A 22632-nucleotide genomic window follows, 5' to 3' on the forward strand; every position below is an offset into this window, starting at 1 on the left:
AGTGTGTGGTGTCAAATACACACTGAGTGAAAATTTCGCTCCAAAGCAAATTGAGAAAATTTGAAGACGGCTTCTAAAACACAGAAATCAGCAAGTCTCCTTGAATTCTTGCCAATCCTACCTTCATACCTCCCTACAAAACATCACCATATACCCCAGACCCTCAAAGAGGGTTCGCACCCGTACATCTCGAGCTCAACACCTCAAGATCATCAAAACAGTCAAGAAGAACTGCCTATTATTATACCCGAGCACACCAATAAGAGTCAACAGCATTTGCACCCCCAGTCTTTCATCCACAACTAGGGCGTCCTCAATCTCCATCCAAAATACCCTGTCAGCCACGAGACCGTGTGGATTTATTCATCAGTTTTCGATCAATACAGAACTCAAGTCTGTCGGCATTTAGGGCCTGATCCAGCGCCTTAAAGTCCTCCAAATCACTCCCACTACTAGTCATTCATTAATATATTATCCTGTACTTCTATAATTCACGCGATTGCCGGCCAAACTTACTCTTGCGATGCATTCAAACAACACACCGCAAGAATCATCAACGAAACCACAGGACTCGGTAGCGTCTAGCTCAAACGCCAGCCCTAAAAAGTTTTTTAGAGCGTTTCACTCCTCGCCGTTCAAATCTTCGAAAAGCAAAGAGATTCAACCAAAACATCCCGAGTCTAGGGAGCTACAGAAAGCGCATGCCAGGACACAAAGCTACGACCACCCACCTTCCACGGCGCAAGGCGATCAGAACAACTGGATCAGCATGATTCGGCCAATTCCACAAGGGGCTCAGGGCGATGTGCCCATAACACTTCCTGAGAAGTATTCGAACAGACACACTATCGCCATTTCTCCATCGATGAATCTGCAGTCATTCCAACAGCCTCATGTCAACGATCAGCGCTATCATCAAAACAGAAACAGTCCCCAATTTGCAGCGCAAGATCTTTCACGTGGCAATGTAATAGATTCTAAGCAAAACGCCCCGCCCGCCCCGCCAGGTTACCATAACCAGCACAATCAAGGTATTCCATACAATCAGCAGATCCAACCGAGTCAGCATCAGAATCAACGCATGAGAGGTCTGTTTGAGCAGCAAGTGCACGGCGGACAGTATCAGGTAGGCCCCCAAACATATCCTCAAGGTAGTCCGCAGTATCTGCCTCAACCACAGTCCCAAGGATTTCGCCAGCAGCAAATACCGTATACACCAGTCAAGTCACAGAATCCTCAAGTTCGACAACAGAATTGGGACAATGCTCCAAGCTCCCCTCAGATCAACCCTTCCCCTTTCAGAAGTACTTCACGTCAGGGCTCGTTTCACCAACAAGCGCCCAATTCACCACGCTTCAGTGAATCATCCCCCACAGAGCCATTTTTCAATTCGAACTCTGCAGGCTCAGAAATACCATTAAATCTGGGTCATCCTCATAATCCTCAAAATCCTCACAATCATCCTCAAGGAAACAGTACAAGACAAAACGCTCCTTTCTACAATGAAAGTAATCTGTCGCGCTCAACGCAAATTCTGCAAAAACAGAGCCATGGTTCTCTGAATGAGGTGGTCAAGAAAAGAAAGATCTGTCATTCGTGCAAGCAAGCAATCAGTGGCCAATTTGTTAGGGCTTTGAATAATGCGTACCACCTTGACTGTTTTAAATGCTATTCTTGTGGGACACAATGCTCAAGTAAATTCTTCTCGCTTGATGTGAGTGCCCCTGACGGTTCGATGATACAGGTGCCTTTGTGTGAGTATGACTATTTCAAAAAGTTGGATCTTATATGCTTTAGTTGTGATACTGCTTTGAGAGGGCCGTACATCACTGCTCTTGGTAACAAGTATCACCTAGAACATTTTAAATGTTCTGCGTGTGGTAAAGTTTTCGAATCTGACGAGAGTTACTACGAGCACGGTAACGATATCTATTGCCACTTTCATTATTCCAAATTGTTTGCGACAAAATGTGAAGGTTGTCATTCGTCTATAGTGAAGCAATTTGTGGAGCTCTACAAAGGTGGTAAGAACCAACAGTGGCATCCTGAATGTTACATGGTATTCAAATTTTGGAATGTTTGCTTTACTCCAGAAGCGGTCGGACTTCCAAAGGATTTTCCTTTCGATTCTGCATCCTCCAGTCCCGTTGAAGAGTCTCCTGCAACAGGCCTATTACTGTATGAGCAAAAAATTGAGTCTTCGGTCTTGAATTGTTGGATGATACTATCTGGTTTTGAAGAATCGACAGCTCAATGTGTATCTGAAATGCTTCTTGCTGCCTCGACAGGAAATTTGCGAAGCGGACTCATCGTGACCGGAAAGTTGATACTATATGTTGAAGTTTTGTTTAACGCCTTGGAGTTTGTTCAAGCTATGTGTTTGGAGCACCCACCGGAAAAAGCAACCACATCTGAAGTCAGCCTTGCAATAGCAGATGAGGTTTACTCAGCGGATGCATTTCATCGATTCCAGCACTTACGGAAGGAGCCTCGTAATATATCTGGAAAGATTATGAGCTACTTGGCAATTTTGAGAAAATCTCACCAAATCGCAGCGTCAGGAAGTCTTTCTTCAGAACTATTATCTGTGATTACTGGTTGTGCTCATTACTTGAAGCTACTCATTCGAATTGGGCTAAATAATGCGCTCAAACTAAACATTTTGCGGTCAGACACGAAAGCTTTTGACACTTTCTTGCAACTTATCAACAAGTACGATGAAATAGAGACAATGGACAAGTTCGCTGGCGAAGCTCGTGTCTCGATTAGTTCACGATTGTCAATTCCGTACAATGCGACCGACGCATGCCGTGCATGCTCAAAGAGCATTGAAAAGTCATGCATACGTTTTGCTGACTCAAGATGGCATCCGAAGTGCTTCGAATGCAGCTACTGTCATCGCAAACCAAGTGCTGAATTGAAACTGGAGCAATTTCTCTGTGGCCCTGATGATCTGATTATATGCCCGGAATGCTCGAAGTCAAATTCAAACAAGGGAATTGGCTATTCATCTGGCTTTGTGACTGTGACCGACTTGGCTCAGCTCTCATATCTTTTGCGTATCGCGATTCTTAGGTCAAAGGCAGCTATAAAGAAGGAGCTTGCTGAAACTCAAAAGAATGTACCACCCACAAATCAGATGCAAAACATAAGTGAAGAGATGGCTGGTACTGAACAGGATTATTCCAAAACTTTGGGCGAAATAACAGCTCTTCGGACCAAGCGTGAAAGCCAAGGTTTGAGGAACTCAGTGAAGAGAAAGGCAAGAAAATCTGTCATTCTTGAGTCACCAACTGGCACTATCGCTAGATCTGATAACACTGCTGCATTGAATGAGAGGCATCGTGCTGAAAGCAGTGGTAGTGTTGCATCATATATCCCACTGCCGGTCGACTCTGATCAAACCGATTTTCAATTGGGAAACTTGAAAATTCGAGAAGAGTCAGAGCTGCGTCATGCAAGCAATAGTCTTGACCGAACAACTGATCTATTAAAGAACGAGAAATCGCTTACTTTGGATGACATTCCTCGCATTGTCGCTGCGGAACAAGCGAGAGAGCAAAGACCCAATGCCTTCAAGCACCACAACCTGCTTTATCAGAAACGGCAGCTGCTGCTTCACACACCCTCTGGTGTTCAAAAGAGGGTTCCTTCGGGGAGCCTTTCGCAAACGGCCAATGAACCTCAAAGTTTTGTGGCAGATCCCGAGTCAAAGTATTATTCGGAGCTCACAAAGTGTGAACACTTCGTTTTACGTCATATCGCAGTGGAGGCTCTACTTCAGACATGTGATCAATTTCCAAGAGAGGAGCTTATGTCGCTTGTTCAGACAAAGAAGCAAAGCAATTTTTGGGACAAATTCAAATTCGGGGCCAGCGATAAGAATGGCAAGGGTATGCATGTTTTCGGTGTCGAATTGTCTGAAGTCAGCAAACGTTATGGAGTTGATACAGAACTTGGAGTTGGGCCATCTCAACTTCGGATTCCTATAGTCATTGATGATATAATTCGTGCCTTGAGACAAAAGGACATGTCTGTGGAAGGTATCTTTCGATTGAATGGTAACATCAAGAATCTTCGAGAGCTTACCGATCAAATTAACAGCGCACCCCTCAAGTCTCCGGCATTTGACAAATATTCCGCTGTCCAGCTAGCTGCTTTGATGAAAAAATGGATTCGTGAGTTGCCCAACCCTCTTCTCACCTTCAACTTGTACGAGATTTGGATTGCTTCAAGGAAACAAAATGACACAGCAAAGGGTAAAAGAGTACTTCAATTGGCATATTGCATGCTTCCAAGATTCCATAGAAATTTATTGGAGGTTTTGCTTTATTTTTTCAGTTGGGTTGCCTCCTTTGCTGAAATTGATGAGGAAACCGGCTCCAAAATGGATACTCACAATTTAGCTACAGTCTTAGCCCCCAATATTCTCTTGTCGCGTGCATCCGCAACAGAAAATGGAACAAATCAATCCAGTGATGCCCACTTCCTTGCAATCGAAGTTGTTAATCAGCTTCTTGAGATGCATGAGGAACTTGCGGTGATCCCACGAGATATTTGGGACTTCTATCAGAAACTCAATCTCGGAAACTCTCAGAAATTGGAGCAACTCTCAAGCAAGGAAATTGCCAACAAAATACAGAAGACCTTGCAGGAACACCCCTCTCAATTTGATGGCTCTTTGAGAGTGGAGGGAACTGTTCCCAGTCATAATAATACTATCAAAAGAGGGCAAGCGACAGTGCATGGCAACGAAGTAGTGACAAATTGATCCATATTTTTGCATAACCGAACCCTGATAGGAGCCTGATATTCTTAAAAATTAAATGATCAACGATTTTTTTGCAAATTTCTTGTAGCTTTCCATACTCAATACTAGTAACTTCATATGTCGGACATCTTCGCACATTTGAATACACCTTCATTACTACTAATTCAGAATTATTCCCGCAATGTCTCTCACTTCTGACTCGTTTCGCGAAATTATAATGGAAAGACTTGAAGCTGATCTTGTTCAAGTCGAAGACATGTCGGGAGGCTGCGGACAGGCCTTCGCCGTGGTGATAGTCTCCTCGAAATTCAAAGGAAAGAACAAGTTGATGAGACACAGACTTGTCAACACTGCTCTCAAGGAGGAAATTGCGGCTATACATGCGTTTACGCAGAAAGGTTTCACCCCGGAGGAGTGGAAAGCACAGGGAGGTTCCTTGTAAATGACAATCTAAGACTTAAGGAAACCAAAAACTCTACGGACATTGAATCTAAAAAAATATGGCATCCAATTCGTTCTATAAAATAATATTTTGAAGACGTTCGCTAGCACTGCTGAGATGTGATATTAAGTGCTTCCTTGCTTACGCTTCATTCGTTTGGTGTAAATAACCAAGATGGCCCACATGACAATTAATATAGCATAGAGTATTGTCACTATCATGGGATAGAATCTGAGGCCTTGTTCGCTTGAGCTCGCAACAAGACCAATCAAGAAGGGGGCCGCCGCACCACCTCCTCCACCAAAGGCGCAAATGAAACCAATACCGCTGGCATGGAGTTTCACTGGCAAAATGTTGACAATTGCCACGATAGTTGTAGGATATACTGGGCCGACAAAAAAACCCAGAAAAAACACAATAGGGAATAAAATTGCAGAGACATTGAAAAGAGCTGCAATGCTAAAAACCGTAAATCCGAGAAGAGAACCGGCAATATAAATGGTGTTGGCTAAAATCGCATCCTTGAACCAAAATTCTGTCGCGAAACCAAGTCCCATTCTGCCAGTAGTAAGCCCCGCCCAGAATGTTGCAGCCATGTATGAGGAATATTGGTATGGTAGATGCTTGATTTTGAGACAGAAGGAAACCAACCAGGCTCCGAAAGCGGCCTCACCACTCACATACACAAAAATAATAATTGAAATCGACCACACTAGTTTTGATTTCAAAGCCGATGTGTTTTTCTCTGGCTCAACAAGAGGTTCATTGCTGTTTGAAGGAGCGACATCTTCACGACAGTCAAGCTCATTGCTCTTGTCTGCATAGTCATCAACGGGATATTGAGCTTCGATACTTTCTGTCGATTCGCACTTGAGATTTGCTTCCTGAACTCTGCGGCGCGCCTCGTTTAGCAAAACGGTTAGTCTGTACTTCGTGGCAGTCTCGTGTCTGAAAATCAAGGCCACACTAGTTGATAAGAATCCAGACACTCCCGCCAAGACGAAGTAATAATGGAAGACGCTCCATGGATTAGTCTTTTTGTTAATGAGCGCTGTCACAAGTGGAGGCGTGGTGATACAACCAATTCCATAGCACCCATGAAGGATGCCTAGTAATGGGGCACTGTTTATAAGGTTGCCAAGATATCCATTAAATGAGGCACCCATACTACCAAATCCAATTCCAACGAAGAAGTATGCCGCTATGAAAGCACCAAAAGGTGGACCAGTACCTGCAATCACATATCCAACAACCATACACCCTGTGCCCATAATACCTACACCTCTGTAACCAATCTTTATATGGCAAATTTCTGACAACATGGCCATCAGAAAGTATCCAGAAGTTGCTGAAAGAAACACCAATGCAGTTTTCAAGTCATTGATGCCATAGTGCTTTTGCAAACGAGGGATAATGGTTCCAAGTGTTTGCTCTCCAAGTCCAAACAAAATGAAGATACACCATCCCACAGCGATTTGTGCTATCAAAAGCCAGTTATTGCGCCAGTCTAAGGAAGTCATCTGAATAGTTTGGCCTTCGTAACGGACCTTGTATGAATCTGTGTATGGACGCATCGCCATCTCCTCAATTAAAACATCAACTCCGACTTCTGGTACATCATTTTTTCCCTCTTGCAGACTACATGTCAGGACTTGTGGACTCAAATCCTCAGTCTCCATGTGCCTTCTTTCTGCCTCGGATCCGATACCGGACATATTCTATATACGTATATGCGGTACTTTTAGATTATTTTATCTCGTATTTATTCCCAAATAGACAGTGACAAAATTCTTCTTGTATGTCGATGTGGATCAGTCTCAACTTATTATGAGACTTGAGAGAAAATGCTTACAAGAGCCGATTGTCTCGGTCAAATAGTTACAAATTTGAAAGACTGTAAAATTTGATCAGATCTTTTATTTTGTTTATTTTAAAACTAAATGAATGAAAATCTGGATTTCAGAGCCGTTTAAATACACTATTGAAAACTCGCTTCTCATCTCAAACCCACACGGGTTATGAGCTTTTATGTGCCGGATAGATGTCCGCCTTATCTCCAGATGCGGAAGTCGTTCCGCTGAACGTTTTTCCTAAGTACGTGGGGAAATCAACCCTTCTCAAAATTAAGATCATAAATTGCGACGATTCGAAATTGTTTGATCACAAAGATTCTTCTCATAGAATGAAGGCATAAATTGGAGAGGTCATAATCGTCAGGCACCTCCAATTTTGCGTTCTTCGCAATAATTCAGTAGGCATCGAATGTCGGCTCATTCAATCAGATGTATTCATCGCGCAAAATTTTGGTCCCGAAGGAGTGGACAAATGGCTTCGCCAAGAACTATTTTTGGACGGAAAATAGGTACGTCAAGCACGGCTTCACTACCTGACTGGGAGATGGCGAGCATTAAACGAAACTGGCGAATGGAATTGTATTTGCAAGGCTCTTACAGGGTCACACTGATGAGTAATTGAGTTGTATTGTTCATTTTAGGTTCGCGTCGTGACAGTGTGGTAGTTTGCTTTTGCGCCTTTCATCAGGACCCAGAAATTGGCCTGCAATCACTGAATGGAAACATGAGCATATTTTTGCGCTTAGTTCATTTCTTTATTTTAATGAAATTCACGTTCATTTATTTCAAGTGAAACATTATTGTTAACACTGTGCGAAGTGTCATTGGCAGTTTTTGACTTCTGTTGCGCCAACCTCAATCCTCCAATCATAGAATGGACATCATCGGGTCATACAACCTCTTGAATTTTTTGCAATAGCTTCGACAAAATGTAGATCATGTTTTTATGAAACAAAAAAAAATGACTTTTCACTCGGGAAATCAATGATATATGATGTTTCCCAATTCCGAAACACATCATCTCTTGGAGCCTCCGTACCCACCAATAAACGTCTACAATGCAAATAAATAATCGATCTATAATTATGATATAGAATACAAAAGCGCAACTAGCCTATTAAATGACAAAAGAAAGATTTCTCGGAAGAATCTATGGAGTTACTTAAAACTCCTCGTCAGAAGACACATAAGCGTCACCCAACTCCTTCTTCTTCTTCATTCTCTCCTTCTTCTTCTTTCTCAACTCGGCAGAAGACAACTTCTTCTTCTTCTTACCACCGGCAATCTTGTTACCCATGGCATCGAATTTGTCCTCCTCCTCGTCGTCCTTCTTCTCAAGTCTTGGACCAGCACCTTGACCTTGGACCCAGTTGTGACCAGATGGAGTCATCTTACCGTCAACGACAGCCCAGACTTCCTCAGTCAAGTCCTTGGTGAACTCAGCAGAGTGAGTAATGATGACAATACCACCCTCGAAAGTCTTCAAAGCCTTAGACAAAGCTCCCAAAGAGTCTCTGTCCAAATAGTTAGTTGGCTCATCCAAGACAATCAAGTGAGGTCTTTGCCAGGTACAAGCAGCCAAGACCAACTTGACCTTTTGACCACCGGACAAACCTCTGATTCTGGAGTGGGAAACCAACTCGGTCTCCAAACCCAACATAGAACAATGGTCCTCGATCTCCTTTCTGGTCAAAGGTCTGAATTGACCGGAAGCCAAAGCCTCCTTCATGTCGACCTCAGCGACCAACTTAGAGTGGGTCTCGATCAACTCACCTCTTGGCAACCAAGCGTTGTCGACAGACATCATAGGAACCCATCTCTCGTTCTTCATGCCGATGTTCTCACCAAGGGTGAAAGAACACTCGTACTCGTAAGAGTTCTTGAACTTTCTTCTAGCGTGGATACCAGCGATTCTTCTTGGAGTACCCTCGATCTTGAAGATCTTGTTCATGGAGTTCTCATCATCCTCGTTAATTTGTCTGTTGGCTCTGTCCATGGTCTCTCTGTCCTCACCGGTTTGGAATCTCCATTGAATGTACTCAGATGGAGTCTTGTCCAAGTGGTTGTCAATGTGGGCGAAAGCGTGTTGCTTAATGTAGGCGATACGACAGTTCTCGTGAACGTAGACCTCACCCTCAGTTGGCAACAACTCACCAGTCAAAACGTTAATCAAGGTAGACTTACCGGCACCGTTAGGACCAATGACAGCAATTCTAGAAGACAAAGAACACTGGAAGTTAATACCAGTGATTTGTGGCTTGCTGGTACCTGGGTATTGGAAGGTCATGTTAGAAACCTTGACAATAGCCTTTTGCTTAGTCTTGACACCCTCCAAGAAACCTGGCTCAGGGAACTTGAACTCCATGTCGGAGGCACCCAACTCGTAGTAAGATTGAGCGGATGGGCACTTCTTGACGAACTCAGACAAGTTACCCTTGTACTTTCTCAACTTGAAACCCTCGTAGTGGATAATGTACTCAGTGACGTTGTCCAAGAAACCAGAGTCGTGGGAAACGATAATGGAAGTGATACCACAGGTCTTCAAGTAGTTGACCAACCAAGCGACGTTGACAGTGTCCAAATGGTTAGTTGGCTCATCCAACAACAAAATGTCAGCGTTCTTCAACACAGCTCTGGCCAAAGCCAACTTCATCTTCCAACCACCGGAAAGGGAAGCAATTGGCATGTTGATCATCTCCTCGGAGAAAGCGAACTCTCTCAACTTGGCCTCAACAGCCTCCTTGGTCAAACCAACCATACCGTCGGCAATGACGAAGTCAGCAACGGAAGTGTCAGCGGCAGAGCCGTCAATGTCGTGCTCGACGTAGACAGTTCTACACTCCTCTTGGGTTGGGAAACCCTCGACTTGACCGTTAGCAATAGCTCTCATCAAGGTGGACTTACCAGCACCGTTAGGACCACACAAACCGTATCTTCTGTTTCTCTTCAATCTGAATTGAGTCTTGTTCAACAAGATCTTGGCACCGTAAGCAAGAGAGAACTCACAGTTACACAAGTCCTCTCCATCGTCCTCCTCGTCCTCGAAAGATGGAGGAGCTGGGATGTTGTCGATGGCTCTCTTTCTGAACTCCTCGATGATCTCCTTAGCCTCAGCCTCGTGCAAGAAGATAGTGGCGAATGGCAAAACATTCAACAACCAAGAGTCAGGTTGGATGTCTCTCTCGTCAATCAAGTCACCGGCGATAGCGGCAATGTAGTTCAAAGCGATGTCAAATCTGGCACCGATCTTCTTCTCCTTGATCAACTCGTTGAAGACAGAGGCGGTAACTGGGATGTCACCAGCGGTGGAGACCTCTGGGATAGAGTCATCCTCACCGACAGCACCAACTCTTCTCAAAGTTTGCAAAGCACGTTGGGTAACACCACGAGCCTCAGGGTCAGCAATGGTAGAGAAGTTAGCCTTCAAAGCTGGCAACAAGGTGGACAAGAAAGGAGCAACAACTTGAGGGTCGTCGACCAACTTACACATGTTGTCAACAATGACAGCAGCCTTTCTCTTGATGGCAGTGTCACGCTCGGCCAAACCTCTGGACAACAATGGAGCCATGATGGACAAAGTAGCCATGGTAACCTCGGAAACGAAGGTAGTGGCACCCAAGACGTGGACGGTCTCTGGAACCTCAGTTGGCTTAGCGATACACTCAATCAACTTAGGAATGAACTTCTCGATATCCTTGTTGTCGATGGTCTCGGTAGCCTTGGTCATGGTAGCGTGAGCAGCGTCCTTGACCTCCTTCTTGGTGTCCCACATAGCCTCGGACAAAGCTGGGATCAACTCAGGCATTCTCAAAGCAACTTGGGCCTTGGCGGTGTCGACGGTCTGGGAAACAGCCTTCAACACGGAAACCTTCTCGGTCCACTTGTTGGTGTTCTTCAAGTTCTCCATCAAGGATGGCAAGAAAGCCTTGATGGCGGTTGGGGTGATGGCGGTGGCAATGGCAAGCAAAGCCTCGTCAGCAGCAGCGGCAACCTCCTTGGTCTTGTCACCGGATCTGGCGGCAACGTCAGAAGCCAAAGCAACGATGTATGGCTCAACAGATGGGGCCATGGCGTTAGCAGAGGCAATGTGGTTGTATGCGATCAAAGCAGCAGTGGCAACCTCAGCATCCTTGCTGTTGATTTGAGCCTTGAAGTCGGCGAAGAACTCTTGAGGAACATCGTGCTCAATGATGGACAGGTTCAAGAAAGAAGACACATTGGCGGCAGCCTCGTCCTTGTTGTCGGCAACTTGCAACTTGCTCAACAACTCGGAGAGGACCTCAGCCGAGTACTTGGATTCGCTGGCAGCGGACATCTTTTCAAGTAACGTTTGGGGGGGTTTTTTGAAAAAGGCCTGGAGAAGGAAATTTTCAGTGCGAGGATTTTCTGCCTTTATAAAGGGTGAGCAGAGGGCTCTTAAAAATTTTTTGAGCACTGCAGAGAAGACATCCGTGTGCTGCAGACAGCCCTCCATGGGCGTCCCATGCAGGTTGCCAACGATGCGTTTTTGCCATTTATTGGCCTACCGCAAACCCAATAAGGGACCTGGTGGAAGGTAGTTGTTGACAGGTTTTGTATTTGGGACTGTTCCAGATGTTAGTCGCAGGAATTGCGGCTTCTTGTTTGCAATTGGCGTTTTTCGTATTTTCTCGGGTGCGATGGTTCTTTTGCGGAACTTATCATTCCTTGACCACAATTGAAAACTGTAATGCACAGGTAGTAATTGGGTGCAAAACGTGAATTTCTTTTGGCAGATCAACTAGACATAGGCACAATCTGTGTTTTAAAAAAGTAATTGAGTGGGAGCAATAAACGAAAAAATGAACTTATACTTTAAGCATTCGAATCGAAAGCCTTCTTTGTTTGATTTTCTATTTTGAACACGACTCCGGGTCAATAAGTGAAACAAAAGAATACCATGTGAATGAATCATTCATTAAAAGATATGTCGCTGGCCTCAATGCGTACAGAAAAAATCAGCCCGTTGGAAGCGGTTGCAACATCTTTTGTGAAATTATTTGTTTGCAATATAGACAAGTCGGATCGTTGTTCACCGTAGGTGCATAATGGTAACGGTGTTGTGAATGCTGGTTCGCACCCATGAGACTCGCTTCCCAAGCCCAAGAGACAATGTGCAATTATTCCTCAACCACGGAGAAGGTATACAGAAGAGCTTGTTAGTATGAGGGCGAGGCAAAAAACAATGCAAATATATAGATTTCCTTAGAATTACCCTTGATAATACTCAGCCCATCAATTTTGAACGTTGAAGGTCTTATAGTGTAGTGGTATCACCTCAGATTCTGATTCTGGTAACCTGGGTTCGAACCCCAGTAGGACCTTTCTTTTTTTATTCTTCCTGAAACAGGCACAATTTGATTCTACCATCTGAGAATTTTGAATATGTGTAACTCAACTCGTGAATTTTCGTTAAATTAAAACAACGCTAATCAGTCTATGAACTATATATGCCTCCTTCATGGGTAATCTTCAGTTTCATCAACCACTCTTTGGGCCACTTCAGAATCCACGCCCTTTTTTTTACCTCCTTCCCGCTGAGTGTCAAGGGCTTTTCCTTTCTTGATGACCTTAGCCTTGACATCTTCCGCCGGTGGGATTTTAGCTTCTGCCTTTCTTGGAGGAACAGCATCATCTTCCACATCCTCTTCTCTGGAAGCAGAGAACGATGTACCCTTCTTCTGTTTTGGCTCCATCACCACGCCTTTGGCGCCTTTAACAGCCTTGGCAGGAACCTTCTTCTCTGTGCCCTTCTCTCCGGAAGACTTCTTGCCGTCAATAACGAGCCCAGCGTCATTTCCGACTATAGGGGCCTCGTTGACCAGGCCACCCATAGGAGCCTCATCAACGACATTGTCGAAATCTCCCGAAGCCTCTTTCTTGCCGTTTGCCAAAGCATCTTTCTCTGTGACTTTATCCTTGTTCTTGCCGGATTGGACGAAGTTCTTAACATCTCCGTCCATGTTCTCTTTGATAGAGGGCGTCTTAGGGACGTTCTTGCCAACAATCTCGTAGCCGGAACTAGGCATGCCTCTGAGTTCCTGGCCGATCATATACATGCAAAGGCCGAACAACACGAGCATGAGCAAGTAGCCCATCAACTTGCGTGAATTGGTGAGGTGGGTCAGTCTGGCCATGTTCTCATAAACACCGCGCTTGTGGGGCTTCATGTAGTATGGTCGAGGGAGACCGTTTGTTTTGTATGAACCTTGCATTTCCTCCTGAGAATTTCAGTCGTTATTGTAGTGTTTGGGGACACCTGCAGCGTCTTCTAAATCTGAGGAGTAGCAGGTACTTGACATAAGGATGCGCGTGAATATATATAGTGGATCGGAATGGAATGTGCAGAGCGTCTGGAATGTATACTTGATATGTGGTCAAGATAGATGGTCTCAGGCTCTCGAGTATTAAATATTTTTATCTTTTTATTTGCATTAATATTTCTTCTTATAAATCTACGATTATATTGCTTCTTATCAATTCCGGTGGAGTGTAAAGTCTCAGCCAATAGGCGCGGAAACCTGACACAAGTTTCAAAGAGGTAAGTAGAATACGGAGTGCGAAAAATTCCCATAATGAAACAAAAAATTTGAGGAGCTCCTTGTTTTCGCGCTGGAAGCAATTTCTCGGTTCGATTCATCTGACAGCCCTCAATCCAGGTGGAGTCTTGTGAGACAGCCAAAAACACGGTTGGCTGCAAAATGTGAATTGTGCTAGGGACTTAGACACGCGCAAACCCAACGAAGCCATGGTAGTAATTTCATTTCAATTGCTCGAATCTTTTTCTCAACTAGCAAAAATTCGCGATAAATAATTTGAAAGCGACTTTGGCAATCTCGCCGTGTATTTGTGTTTGTCAGACGTGTGTTGGTACTCGTGAAAACTGATTCAAAAAAACTAAGAAAATTCATAAATAATAAGCAACGACTTCACTAATGATCCGTTTTCGATAAATTTTGATAGCCGTAGGCTCTTCTGTTTTGAAAGTTCGGAATTCTCCGAAGCCACACGGCATCAATTCTTGACGTAACTATATATAGAAACTGTCTGTGGTTTATCCATTTTAAATTTGTAAATTGCGTTGTATTTAAATGCGATTTCTGAGAAAGTCATAGGAATCCCTTTTGTTTGAACATGGGATTGCGTTTGTGCCACTTACTTACCATACTAAAATATCACAAACCATAACCTAAATGCATTTGATAGTAGTGGCTCTATTAATAATTCATCTATCTCTAGCAACACCGCCAGCATGTTTTTTGGGCTGCATAAATGTAATAGCGCATATATGTCCAAGGCAGCGTAGTGATCTAGAGTGTCTTTGCAGACATTCCAGAATAGCTATGGATTGCATAGCGAACCTGTGCTGGGGAGTAAGTTATTACAGTTCTCAAGACCATTTCAGAGGAACATGCATGGAGCATGGGTTTGATTTTGGAGAGATGAAAAGCTTTCATCACTTTGTGAACGTGCAACCAGCAAACTCTGACAATGATGAACTTAGAGAAGACTGGCCAAGCGGGAATCTGAAAACTCCAAACATTGAAGAAGTCATCTATGATACAGATTATGACAGTGATTTTGATCAATTTGAGGCACAAGATGAGTATTCTACCGATGAAGACGATAAGTTTGCACCAGAGATTTTTAGGCAGCACAAACCACATTATGCAACTTCGGAGAACCTCTCATGGGAAGCATTCGACCAATTCGACGCAGAGGCTTTGGAAGAACATCTTCTTGACTTGCCAATTGAGTCTTTGACAGAGGTATACCAAGCTGCTCCGGACTATTGCCACGATGTCCGAGGATACTCAGACAACTCCGCAGACTGTCTGAATACCTGGCAATACTCCAAGACTTTGCCAGTGTCATCCAAGTATCTTGAGCGTTTTTACATACCATATAGCCATTTCGCAGATATGAGACGTGGCACCGAGAGTCATACAAAGACAATGAGCAAGGCAGCTGATGGAACAAACTCAAAGCAGGTCAATTCGGAGCCACTCATGCAAATTATTCGAACGGTCGAGGCTAGACCTCTTACACGGCCCACAAGCTACTGGTGAGCCTCACCTATCCACACAATGACATTAGGTCCAAAAATTACCAATAGGTCCACAATGAACAATATCCTAACTAATTGACAACAGCGCAAGGAATGTTTAATTGCGTAGCTCTATTAGTCACGGAGCCCCTAATCAATAGTCTTCATAATACATTTGGTCATTCACTAAACTCTTGAATTACACCTCGATGTCGAGCGAGAATACACCCGAAATCCCCAAATATGATAGGATAAATATTTTGTTGAAAGAATCAAGCACTTGTCAGTCTCAATGTAATTCGTATGCCAGTGTTGATGTGAGTCAGTTCGCTACTCATCACGAAACCTGATTCTCGCCGATGCGGCCGTATTGTTTTTTGTCTACCATGAGTGTTTTAATCACATTTCTGGGGACACTCACCAATCCCAACTCTCGTGTATGGAACAATGACTCGTTCAATTTATCAACTGATGTTTCATAAACGTTTGCTAGAAGTAAATTTCCAAAGGGATCTATGACAGAAAGGACTCCATCAAGAACTCTGCCATCATCGACTTTCACTCGAAGATTCGCGCCAATGAGCTTTTCCACTTTCATTTTAGTGCAGTTGTAGTGAGTAGTAGTTGATGTGGAGAACCAATTTGGAGAACCTCATGAATGAATAATTCGAGAACACGAAAAAGATTCTTAGAGCTATCAATTTACAATGATTTCAAATATTAGAAATTGCATAGTTTCCCTCAAATTAAGTCTCTGGAGCTCCTTTTTATTAGCCCTAGTGTACCATTCGAAAGATGGGTCAAACAACTAAATCGAGAGAATCAAGTATTGATTGCAGTTAGTGAAACCAAATTGGTAATTGATTTCAAATCTACTTCCTGGTTTTCGTCAAAATGAACACGTTTAGTAGTTTTCGTCACCCTTGAGCATTCACAAAAGTACACGGTGTGAGGCGTTTGCTTATACATATCAAATGTTCTCTATTTTTAAATTAAAATTTTAGTTTAAAGATCCATTATCAGCTTCTATAATATTGCAATGGAACAAGGCTTTCTGGCCCCAGTTGAGTTACCCGCACTTTTCTGATGTATATAAGGAGCAGGTATCCCAGTTTTTCAGAGGCTAACATCAACCGCAAGCCCTGGCTTCACAAGCTGATTGAAATTTCTTTTTTTAATTGGCTGGAGTATTCTATCAGGCAGAAGCGTAGATTGATAAGCACGTTGCTGGGCGCCTGACGTTGACACCTACATGGAGCGTTGGGAATCAGTTGTGGCTACATTCTTCGTATCACAGTAGACACGTTTAAATAAGCTCTATTCGACTAGAACTCTAGTAGGGTAGAAAGCAGTTCTTTATTTCTAGATTTCATTTCCTTCTCAAGCTCTTGTAAAGTTTGCTGGAGTTAAGCCCAATGCTGTCATATCAGCCTGAGATGCTCCAAAATGAGATCACGTCGATTTACAATGAGTACGCAAGTTATTTTGTTCACGCGTCGGTGGAAACCGACGCAGATAGCCAACGGAAAATCCTTAATATCGTAACTCGTGAAATGGAGACATTCCTGGTAGGCGTTTGTACTGGCGGCTGGTTTGAATGTGGACAAGCCAACCCACAATTATTCGAGACATTCGAAGCTCTCATTAACAAAAAGTCACCAAAGTTCCGCGACAATTTTGCTGTGGATTTGTTTAGTCGTCTCGAAGCCTTGGCTGATTCCGACTCTACATAGAGCTGTCAGCTTCTGATTCTCTAGCACGGAGCCCAACCATAGAACAACCAAATAGACTACAACTCTAAGTTTTATACTTTCTTGATTTTGAATCCTCTATGTAAAGTCAGATCTAGCGAAGAAAATGTGCGACACTACTTTCACTTTTCCAATAGACGAGATATCCTAACAACTCTCATAAGCGTAAGGAACATATATACAATTAATTGGCCTTCTTAGCTTTGGATTCCTCCAGCTTCTTCTTCAACATTGCCTCAACATCACCAACATCGTGTTTAGTGTTACGAACATAGAAGTGCTTGCTTCTAGACAAGTAGGTCTCTGGCTTGTCGACAATCTCAATGTTGGCCACTTTGGGGTTGAACACAGGGATACGAACCTCACATCCCAATTTAGTGATTCTATTTCTGATGAGAATGTTGGTTCCCAAGTTGTCCTTACCTCTTTTCACACCCAAGACACGACCATGCACAGTAGAACGATCATTATAGGTGACTTTCACGACATCACCAGCACGAACACCGGTATGTGGATCGACGAGTTGACTTCTCTTGCCAAGTGGGTCGAACTTTTTCAAGAGTTGTTGATGCAAGTACTTGGTAGCTGACATGCCGTTTCTTTTCTTCGGAAGAGGCTTGTAGATGGTCAGGGTGGGGGCCTGGACAAGACTTCTTGCAAAGAAGCCATGCATGATTCCCGTAGGGAAGAGAAGCTGCTTGCTTTTGGTTAGAAGACCCAACATGCTTGTGCTTGAAGAAGTACTTTTTTTCTTTCCTGGGGTGAGCTTGGAGATGCAGGCGCTGAAGAAATGTGTAGTAGTTGGGTGAACTCCACATCCAAAAAGTAAAAAATTGTGGATTGGCTATAGAAGATACTTGGAATTAAATGATAAATATCTTTTCTATATGGAATCGATGAAATTCGCTCAACTTTCGGACAATTCCCTTTTAGAATATTCAGTCAATGGAACCTAACGAAGCTCTATTTGAAACAAAACTCGAGTAACAAAAGTCAGAAAGAGAAGCAAAGAAACTTATGCTAAAAAAGATGAGATGGATTTAAATTATTTACATCACACTCTTTACATACGAAACAATTCTGTTCGATGCTAAAAACCTATGTATATCAACACTCTCTAATGAAAACAAAATTAATTTCACCAACAATATCCGGATAAGTTCCGTTATCTAAACCCTTATTCTTCGGTGGACAGAATGTATAGCAAGCCATTGAGAACAGTAGCTCATTAGAATCTTGGCCTTCTCTTTCTGGCAGTAAACTTAGAATCGAGGGCGACAACACGTCCCCTCCGTCTCATGGTCTCCTTCTTTCTATTGATATAATCCTTTCTGGATTCCATCTTTTTCTTCATCTTTGCGCTCATCTTTCTCTGCTCTGGAGCATCCATCTGGGCGCCAGCCAAGTTCAAGTTTCTGTCGGATTGACCAGCTGTGAGAACCAAATAATGCTTCTTTTTTCTTTTCGAGTCTGGGTCATCTACAATGATACCACCCGCAAAACCGGCCACCTTGGCCTGCTCCATGATCTGCTTTGTTTGCAAGTCGTTCATGGGATAGAACTGGGCAACAAATTTTCCACCACGTCTTAACAGCGCATACAATGTATTGAAAAACCGCATCAATCTCTTCTTTGGATCATTTCCGACAGCATCTGCGTTACACAACCACTGAATGACAGAAATGGAGATGGCAGCATCAAATGTGCCCGCACGGAAAGGAATACCATTACCTAAATCGGCCAAAAATAAGTCACCTTCAACTTCTCTGTCTAGAGCAGATGCCAACATACTTGGCGCAATATCCATGCCTAACCAGTTGTACCCTTCTTCTGTCAAGATTTCTCCAGAGAGACCAGAACCACAACCCAAATCGAGTAAGAAATGAGGCTCATTCTTGTCCAAATTAAGAAGTTCCAAAGCTCGGAGTGTCATTTTAGCTTGGATATGCTGAACACGATTCGAAGATGTGTATTTGTAGGATTCAGAGTCATTGTAGAAGATCTCTGGTGGAGCAATTTCTTCTGGTCTAGACATCTTGTATTACGTTGTGAATGTGAGAAGAGGAGAAATGCAAATGCAATAAAAATGGGTTTGTTTTGAGGATTATTTGTTGGAAATTAAAGGTTGAGATGAGGTGATGAGATGTGATCTGTAGGTAGGTGCGAACTGATGCAATGTACATTATAATAATATATCTTAAGATATGGAAGGCAACACCATAACAAATAAATATCCTGAGGTTTCCAACAAAAAAGCGCTCTAAAAAAACTTGACTAAACAGGCTGCGCAGATTGGTTTCAAATCCTGGTCTAGAACGAATCTTCGCTTCTGTTGGGTGAAGACAATCAAAAAACAAGGTAGAAAGATGGAATCATACCTGGAGCGAGAATCAATCCACCCCAACAAAGGATATTGCGAATTGTCTTATGATTTTTGAGAAGAGGCGACTTGTTGATGAGGATCAATGGAAGTTGGAACATTTGGAAAAAAAATAAAAACCCTTTTACGCGGCCGAACACAACGTACATCATAAGCTCATGGATGACACTGGAAATGAAGAACGTCAAAAGCACACCAGACGATTTCGATAAAGAAAAAGCACTGATAGAGGAATGGTATACGTGACGAAGGAGAAACTTGTGAACTGGCTTGTTCCATAGACGAGAGAATTCTTCCCAGTCAAGAAGAGCCCACCAGTGGCCATAAAAGTCTCTATCTGCGAACCTGGTTACTTCCGCTATTAGGTTCAAGATAACATGCCAAATGAGATAAAATGTGAGCAAATACTCGAGAAACATTTCCGGAACCAAATCAAAGCATGTCATAACGAATAGATTGAGCCTTTCAATACTTGTGAGATCGACTTTTCTTAATTTCAAAGCGTTCATATAAGGCTGATAAAGGTTGTACTCTGCAATCAAAAGCATGATGAAGATAATGCCAACCATGGCAGCGACTTTTTCTAAAACAAATCTCCAACGTATTCTTTCGTTTCTAGCGAACTTCAAGGAATACAGGACCGTTGGGAACATTGTAAACATGAAAAAATCTGAGAAGTCAATATTTTTTGGGAAACTCAGATAGGTGGAGCAAAGGGCTGTGGAGTCCATCTCCAAAGTCTTTTTATCATCTGCTTTGTCTAGCGCAAGAGACTGATGGAGTAATTCAAATTTACAAAAAGCAATGGATCCTGCCAAAAGCTTTTTTGTCTCTTCAACATTGTAGCCAGTGGGTAACTTTACAGAACCCAGGTGGAGGCGCTCCAAATAATCTTCAGAGAATTGCAATTCACGCAAGATTTTCCAGAGATATCCATTGTAGAATGCATAGGAATGCATTTTCATGAACAACACAAACATGTGCAAGATGAGGAATGTTCTCCCAATCCACTGATCTTTCATGATACGCTCAACGACAAAGTAAATCCAAAATACCATGAAAAAAGCCTCATAAATGGAAGTCAAAGCACGGCCAGTTTTGCGCCATTGAATAATGTTCTTTGCACAGAGGACCTGAATGAAGAACACCACGTAGATACTTAAATACATTGCAAGATCTGTAAGCGCGACCTTCACTAAACCATGGGTGAATATTTTGAACACTGGAGCTTTGTACAAAGGTAATTGATCTGTGAATTCGCTCTGGACCATATGCTTCACAATGTAGAATGTCACCGATAACCAAGCGGCAACGTAAAAACCGAAGAATTGGCCTTCGATGAAGTGCTCGGAATCCATAATGGAGGTGTAGACTGGCGTGCTTACAGTATCGTTGAATGAAGAGCGAAATTTGACTTCCACCTGACTGTCGATAGCACTGGCTTCAGTAGGTTCAATTGGAGGCTTTTTCGAATCTTCCATCACAGAGCCCTTTCTGCTTCCTACGTTGGCACCCCTCCGACGAATTCTCAAGCGATTGTGGCGTTGGATTTCACGGAATACGAGTTCAATGGCAGTTTGGTCGACCTCGTGGACCGATACATCATTATCCTTCGACTTACGGAACGCTGACGACACGCGCTTGGATAATAATTGCGGCAGCGCTACTGCTGACGACACTGCCTCAGGAGACGAGTCATTATCTCTGGTGGCAGAATCAGCGTCTGAAATGTCGGAATCCGCCGTTTCTAAAGGTTGCCGTTCATCCAAGCTGGGAATACGATTGAGATTGCGTCTATCGGAAGCCATTGTGAGCTGCTAAATGAGAAATCGAGCGTCAGAGATTGGCGTGGAAAATTAAATAATTGGGCTGTAGTATGTCTAGAAAGTGCGGATCAGCCGGCTTTATATACTTATGGTTCCGGATTATCTGACAAACGAACTGTGTAATAAACTCTAAGAATGCGGCTACATAGTATACACGAGCAACACCAAGTCCGATCGAATGCAAGCCTTTAAATTCTTTGGACATTGTAAATCGATCTAATTAAACAATTCCGACTTTTAACCAGAAGCATTTTTTTGCTTCTATTTCGTTAAATCTCCCATTGAGGTGTCTCAGTCCCTTTGCTCTTTTCGCGGTATTAGATCGGGCCGGGTGCGTAGACACTATTCAGGTTTGACGTATGATCATAGGTATGACTAGTTGCTCAGTCGGGCCGATGTGAGATGCTGTATAAGCAGCCGACTAGAACCGATTTCTGACATGAAAATTAAGCTAGTCATTCTTTTTTTTTTTTCTTTTGATTTTTTCCAGTCTTTGGGGCGGGTGGTGGACGCCTTATTTCTGGTCTGAGAAGGCTAGAAGAAATAGCTTAAGTGACGTCAAGATAAAAACCAAGACGCCAGATACATCAAGGTATAGGCACTTGCAAAAAGTAACTATCGAATTTATACGAAGGTATATTTGAAATCAAATCCGTACCCGTAGATATATTAAATAACTATTTTTGCGCTAGCAGAAGATCAAATTCGGAGGATCCTTCTGGTCAAACTCTATTTACACTAACGGAAGACACGCTCAAAAGGTCTTGTATCATTGAAACAAGAGTTCCAGACCTTGTCTACTACCTCTGCCGCCTTATCGGGACTTGGGCAATTCTCGTTGGCAGAAACAGAAAGCACGGCCCTCCTTTTGATACATTGTTGAAATTTGCCGCCAAAATTAGCGAGCCCTGTTTTCCATATCTCTCTCATGATTCTACATTCTCCGCTGAGCATTGATGCTCTGATCTCGGTACATGCATGGTGATTAAGGTCCTTCATGTCGAGTTTGAATTTCAAGTAGTCGTAAGCATGCACTAATTCATGGGTTAATACATCTTCCACTTGGGTTTGACTCTGTAGCCAATTAGAGCATAGAAGAATGCCCATGTCTGGGTGGAAACCTCCTCCTTTAAGATCATCACACTTTCCACACGAGATATTGGCCAGACTAAGATTCCCGCCGAGTTTACGAATATGTCCCATCATAAAGATGACTGATGGAGAGTATGTGAGTGCCCAGTCTCTGAAACTCTCACATTGGGTGCAATTTTCAGGGAAGTACTTGGCTTGATAATCATGTTCAAACTGGAGTTTCTCCTTATCATCGCATCCGAGACCGGTTCTATAGGCGAGCGACCTTCTCCACCACTCAAACCCAGATAGTTTCTCTGGAGAGGATGTCTTCAAGTCAGGCTTCTTTTCCATTTGTGGAGGGAGTTGAGTGTACTGAATCCAAGGAGATAAGTAGTGAGAGATCCTATTCAAAAATTGAAGTATAAAGAGATTCAGTCAAAAATCATTATGAATTTGAGTTTTCTGAATGA

The 22632-nt window shown here is 43.1% G+C and overlaps 11 protein-coding genes and 1 non-coding gene across 12 annotated transcripts; 4 read left to right on the forward strand and 8 right to left on the reverse strand.

Annotated features, from left to right (window-relative positions):
• Positions 1 to 523: 523 nt before the first annotated feature.
• PUMCH_001959 (uncharacterized protein) lies at positions 524 to 4771 on the forward strand (the record flags this gene model as incomplete). The annotated part of the gene is made up of 1 exon (XM_063020990.1): positions 524 to 4771. One exon carries the CDS (start codon positions 524 to 526, stop codon positions 4769 to 4771), a length of 4248 nt encoding a protein of 1415 aa, XP_062877060.1.
• Positions 4772 to 4952: 181 nt separating this feature from the next.
• PUMCH_001960 (uncharacterized protein) lies at positions 4953 to 5213 on the forward strand (the record flags this gene model as incomplete). The annotated part of the gene is made up of 1 exon (XM_063020991.1): positions 4953 to 5213. One exon carries the CDS (start codon positions 4953 to 4955, stop codon positions 5211 to 5213), a length of 261 nt encoding a protein of 86 aa, XP_062877061.1.
• Positions 5214 to 5338: 125 nt separating this feature from the next.
• Positions 5339 to 6928, reverse strand: PUMCH_001961 (uncharacterized protein; the record flags this gene model as incomplete). The annotated part of the gene is made up of 1 exon (XM_063020992.1): positions 5339 to 6928. One exon carries the CDS (start codon positions 6926 to 6928, stop codon positions 5339 to 5341), a length of 1590 nt encoding a protein of 529 aa, XP_062877062.1.
• Positions 6929 to 8228: 1300 nt separating this feature from the next.
• Positions 8229 to 11540, reverse strand: PUMCH_001962 (uncharacterized protein; the record flags this gene model as incomplete). The annotated part of the gene is made up of 1 exon (XM_063020993.1): positions 8229 to 11540. The coding sequence occupies one exon, from the start codon at positions 11538 to 11540 to the stop codon at positions 8229 to 8231; it is 3312 nt and encodes a 1103-aa protein (XP_062877063.1).
• Positions 11541 to 12337: 797 nt separating this feature from the next.
• On the forward strand, positions 12338 to 12408 carry PUMCH_001963. The gene has a single exon. It is a non-coding gene; the product is annotated as a tRNA-Gln (tRNA).
• Positions 12409 to 12543: 135 nt separating this feature from the next.
• On the reverse strand, positions 12544 to 13299 carry PUMCH_001964 (uncharacterized protein; the record flags this gene model as incomplete). Its single annotated transcript, XM_063020994.1, has 1 exon — positions 12544 to 13299. One exon carries the CDS (start codon positions 13297 to 13299, stop codon positions 12544 to 12546), a length of 756 nt encoding a protein of 251 aa, XP_062877064.1.
• A 978-nt stretch (positions 13300 to 14277) lies between these two features.
• PUMCH_001965 (uncharacterized protein) lies at positions 14278 to 15153 on the forward strand (the record flags this gene model as incomplete). The annotated part of the gene is made up of 1 exon (XM_063020995.1): positions 14278 to 15153. The coding sequence occupies one exon, from the start codon at positions 14278 to 14280 to the stop codon at positions 15151 to 15153; it is 876 nt and encodes a 291-aa protein (XP_062877065.1).
• A 315-nt stretch (positions 15154 to 15468) lies between these two features.
• On the reverse strand, positions 15469 to 15729 carry PUMCH_001966 (uncharacterized protein; the record flags this gene model as incomplete). The annotated part of the gene is made up of 1 exon (XM_063020996.1): positions 15469 to 15729. One exon carries the CDS (start codon positions 15727 to 15729, stop codon positions 15469 to 15471), a length of 261 nt encoding a protein of 86 aa, XP_062877066.1.
• Positions 15730 to 17066: 1337 nt separating this feature from the next.
• Positions 17067 to 17606, reverse strand: PUMCH_001967 (uncharacterized protein; the record flags this gene model as incomplete). The annotated part of the gene is made up of 1 exon (XM_063020997.1): positions 17067 to 17606. The coding sequence occupies one exon, from the start codon at positions 17604 to 17606 to the stop codon at positions 17067 to 17069; it is 540 nt and encodes a 179-aa protein (XP_062877067.1).
• Positions 17607 to 18110: 504 nt separating this feature from the next.
• PUMCH_001968 (uncharacterized protein) lies at positions 18111 to 18917 on the reverse strand (the record flags this gene model as incomplete). The annotated part of the gene is made up of 1 exon (XM_063020998.1): positions 18111 to 18917. The coding sequence occupies one exon, from the start codon at positions 18915 to 18917 to the stop codon at positions 18111 to 18113; it is 807 nt and encodes a 268-aa protein (XP_062877068.1).
• A 311-nt stretch (positions 18918 to 19228) lies between these two features.
• On the reverse strand, positions 19229 to 21070 carry PUMCH_001969 (uncharacterized protein; the record flags this gene model as incomplete). Its single annotated transcript, XM_063020999.1, has 1 exon — positions 19229 to 21070. The coding sequence occupies one exon, from the start codon at positions 21068 to 21070 to the stop codon at positions 19229 to 19231; it is 1842 nt and encodes a 613-aa protein (XP_062877069.1).
• A 756-nt stretch (positions 21071 to 21826) lies between these two features.
• PUMCH_001970 (uncharacterized protein) lies at positions 21827 to 22513 on the reverse strand (the record flags this gene model as incomplete). The annotated part of the gene is made up of 1 exon (XM_063021000.1): positions 21827 to 22513. The coding sequence occupies one exon, from the start codon at positions 22511 to 22513 to the stop codon at positions 21827 to 21829; it is 687 nt and encodes a 228-aa protein (XP_062877070.1).
• Between the last annotated feature and the right edge of the window lie 119 nt (positions 22514 to 22632).

Source organism: Australozyma saopauloensis, chromosome 2 (genome assembly GCF_035610405.1).
Source record: "Australozyma saopauloensis chromosome 2, complete sequence".
Classification (NCBI taxonomy): domain Eukaryota; kingdom Fungi; phylum Ascomycota; class Pichiomycetes; order Serinales; family Metschnikowiaceae; genus Australozyma; species Australozyma saopauloensis.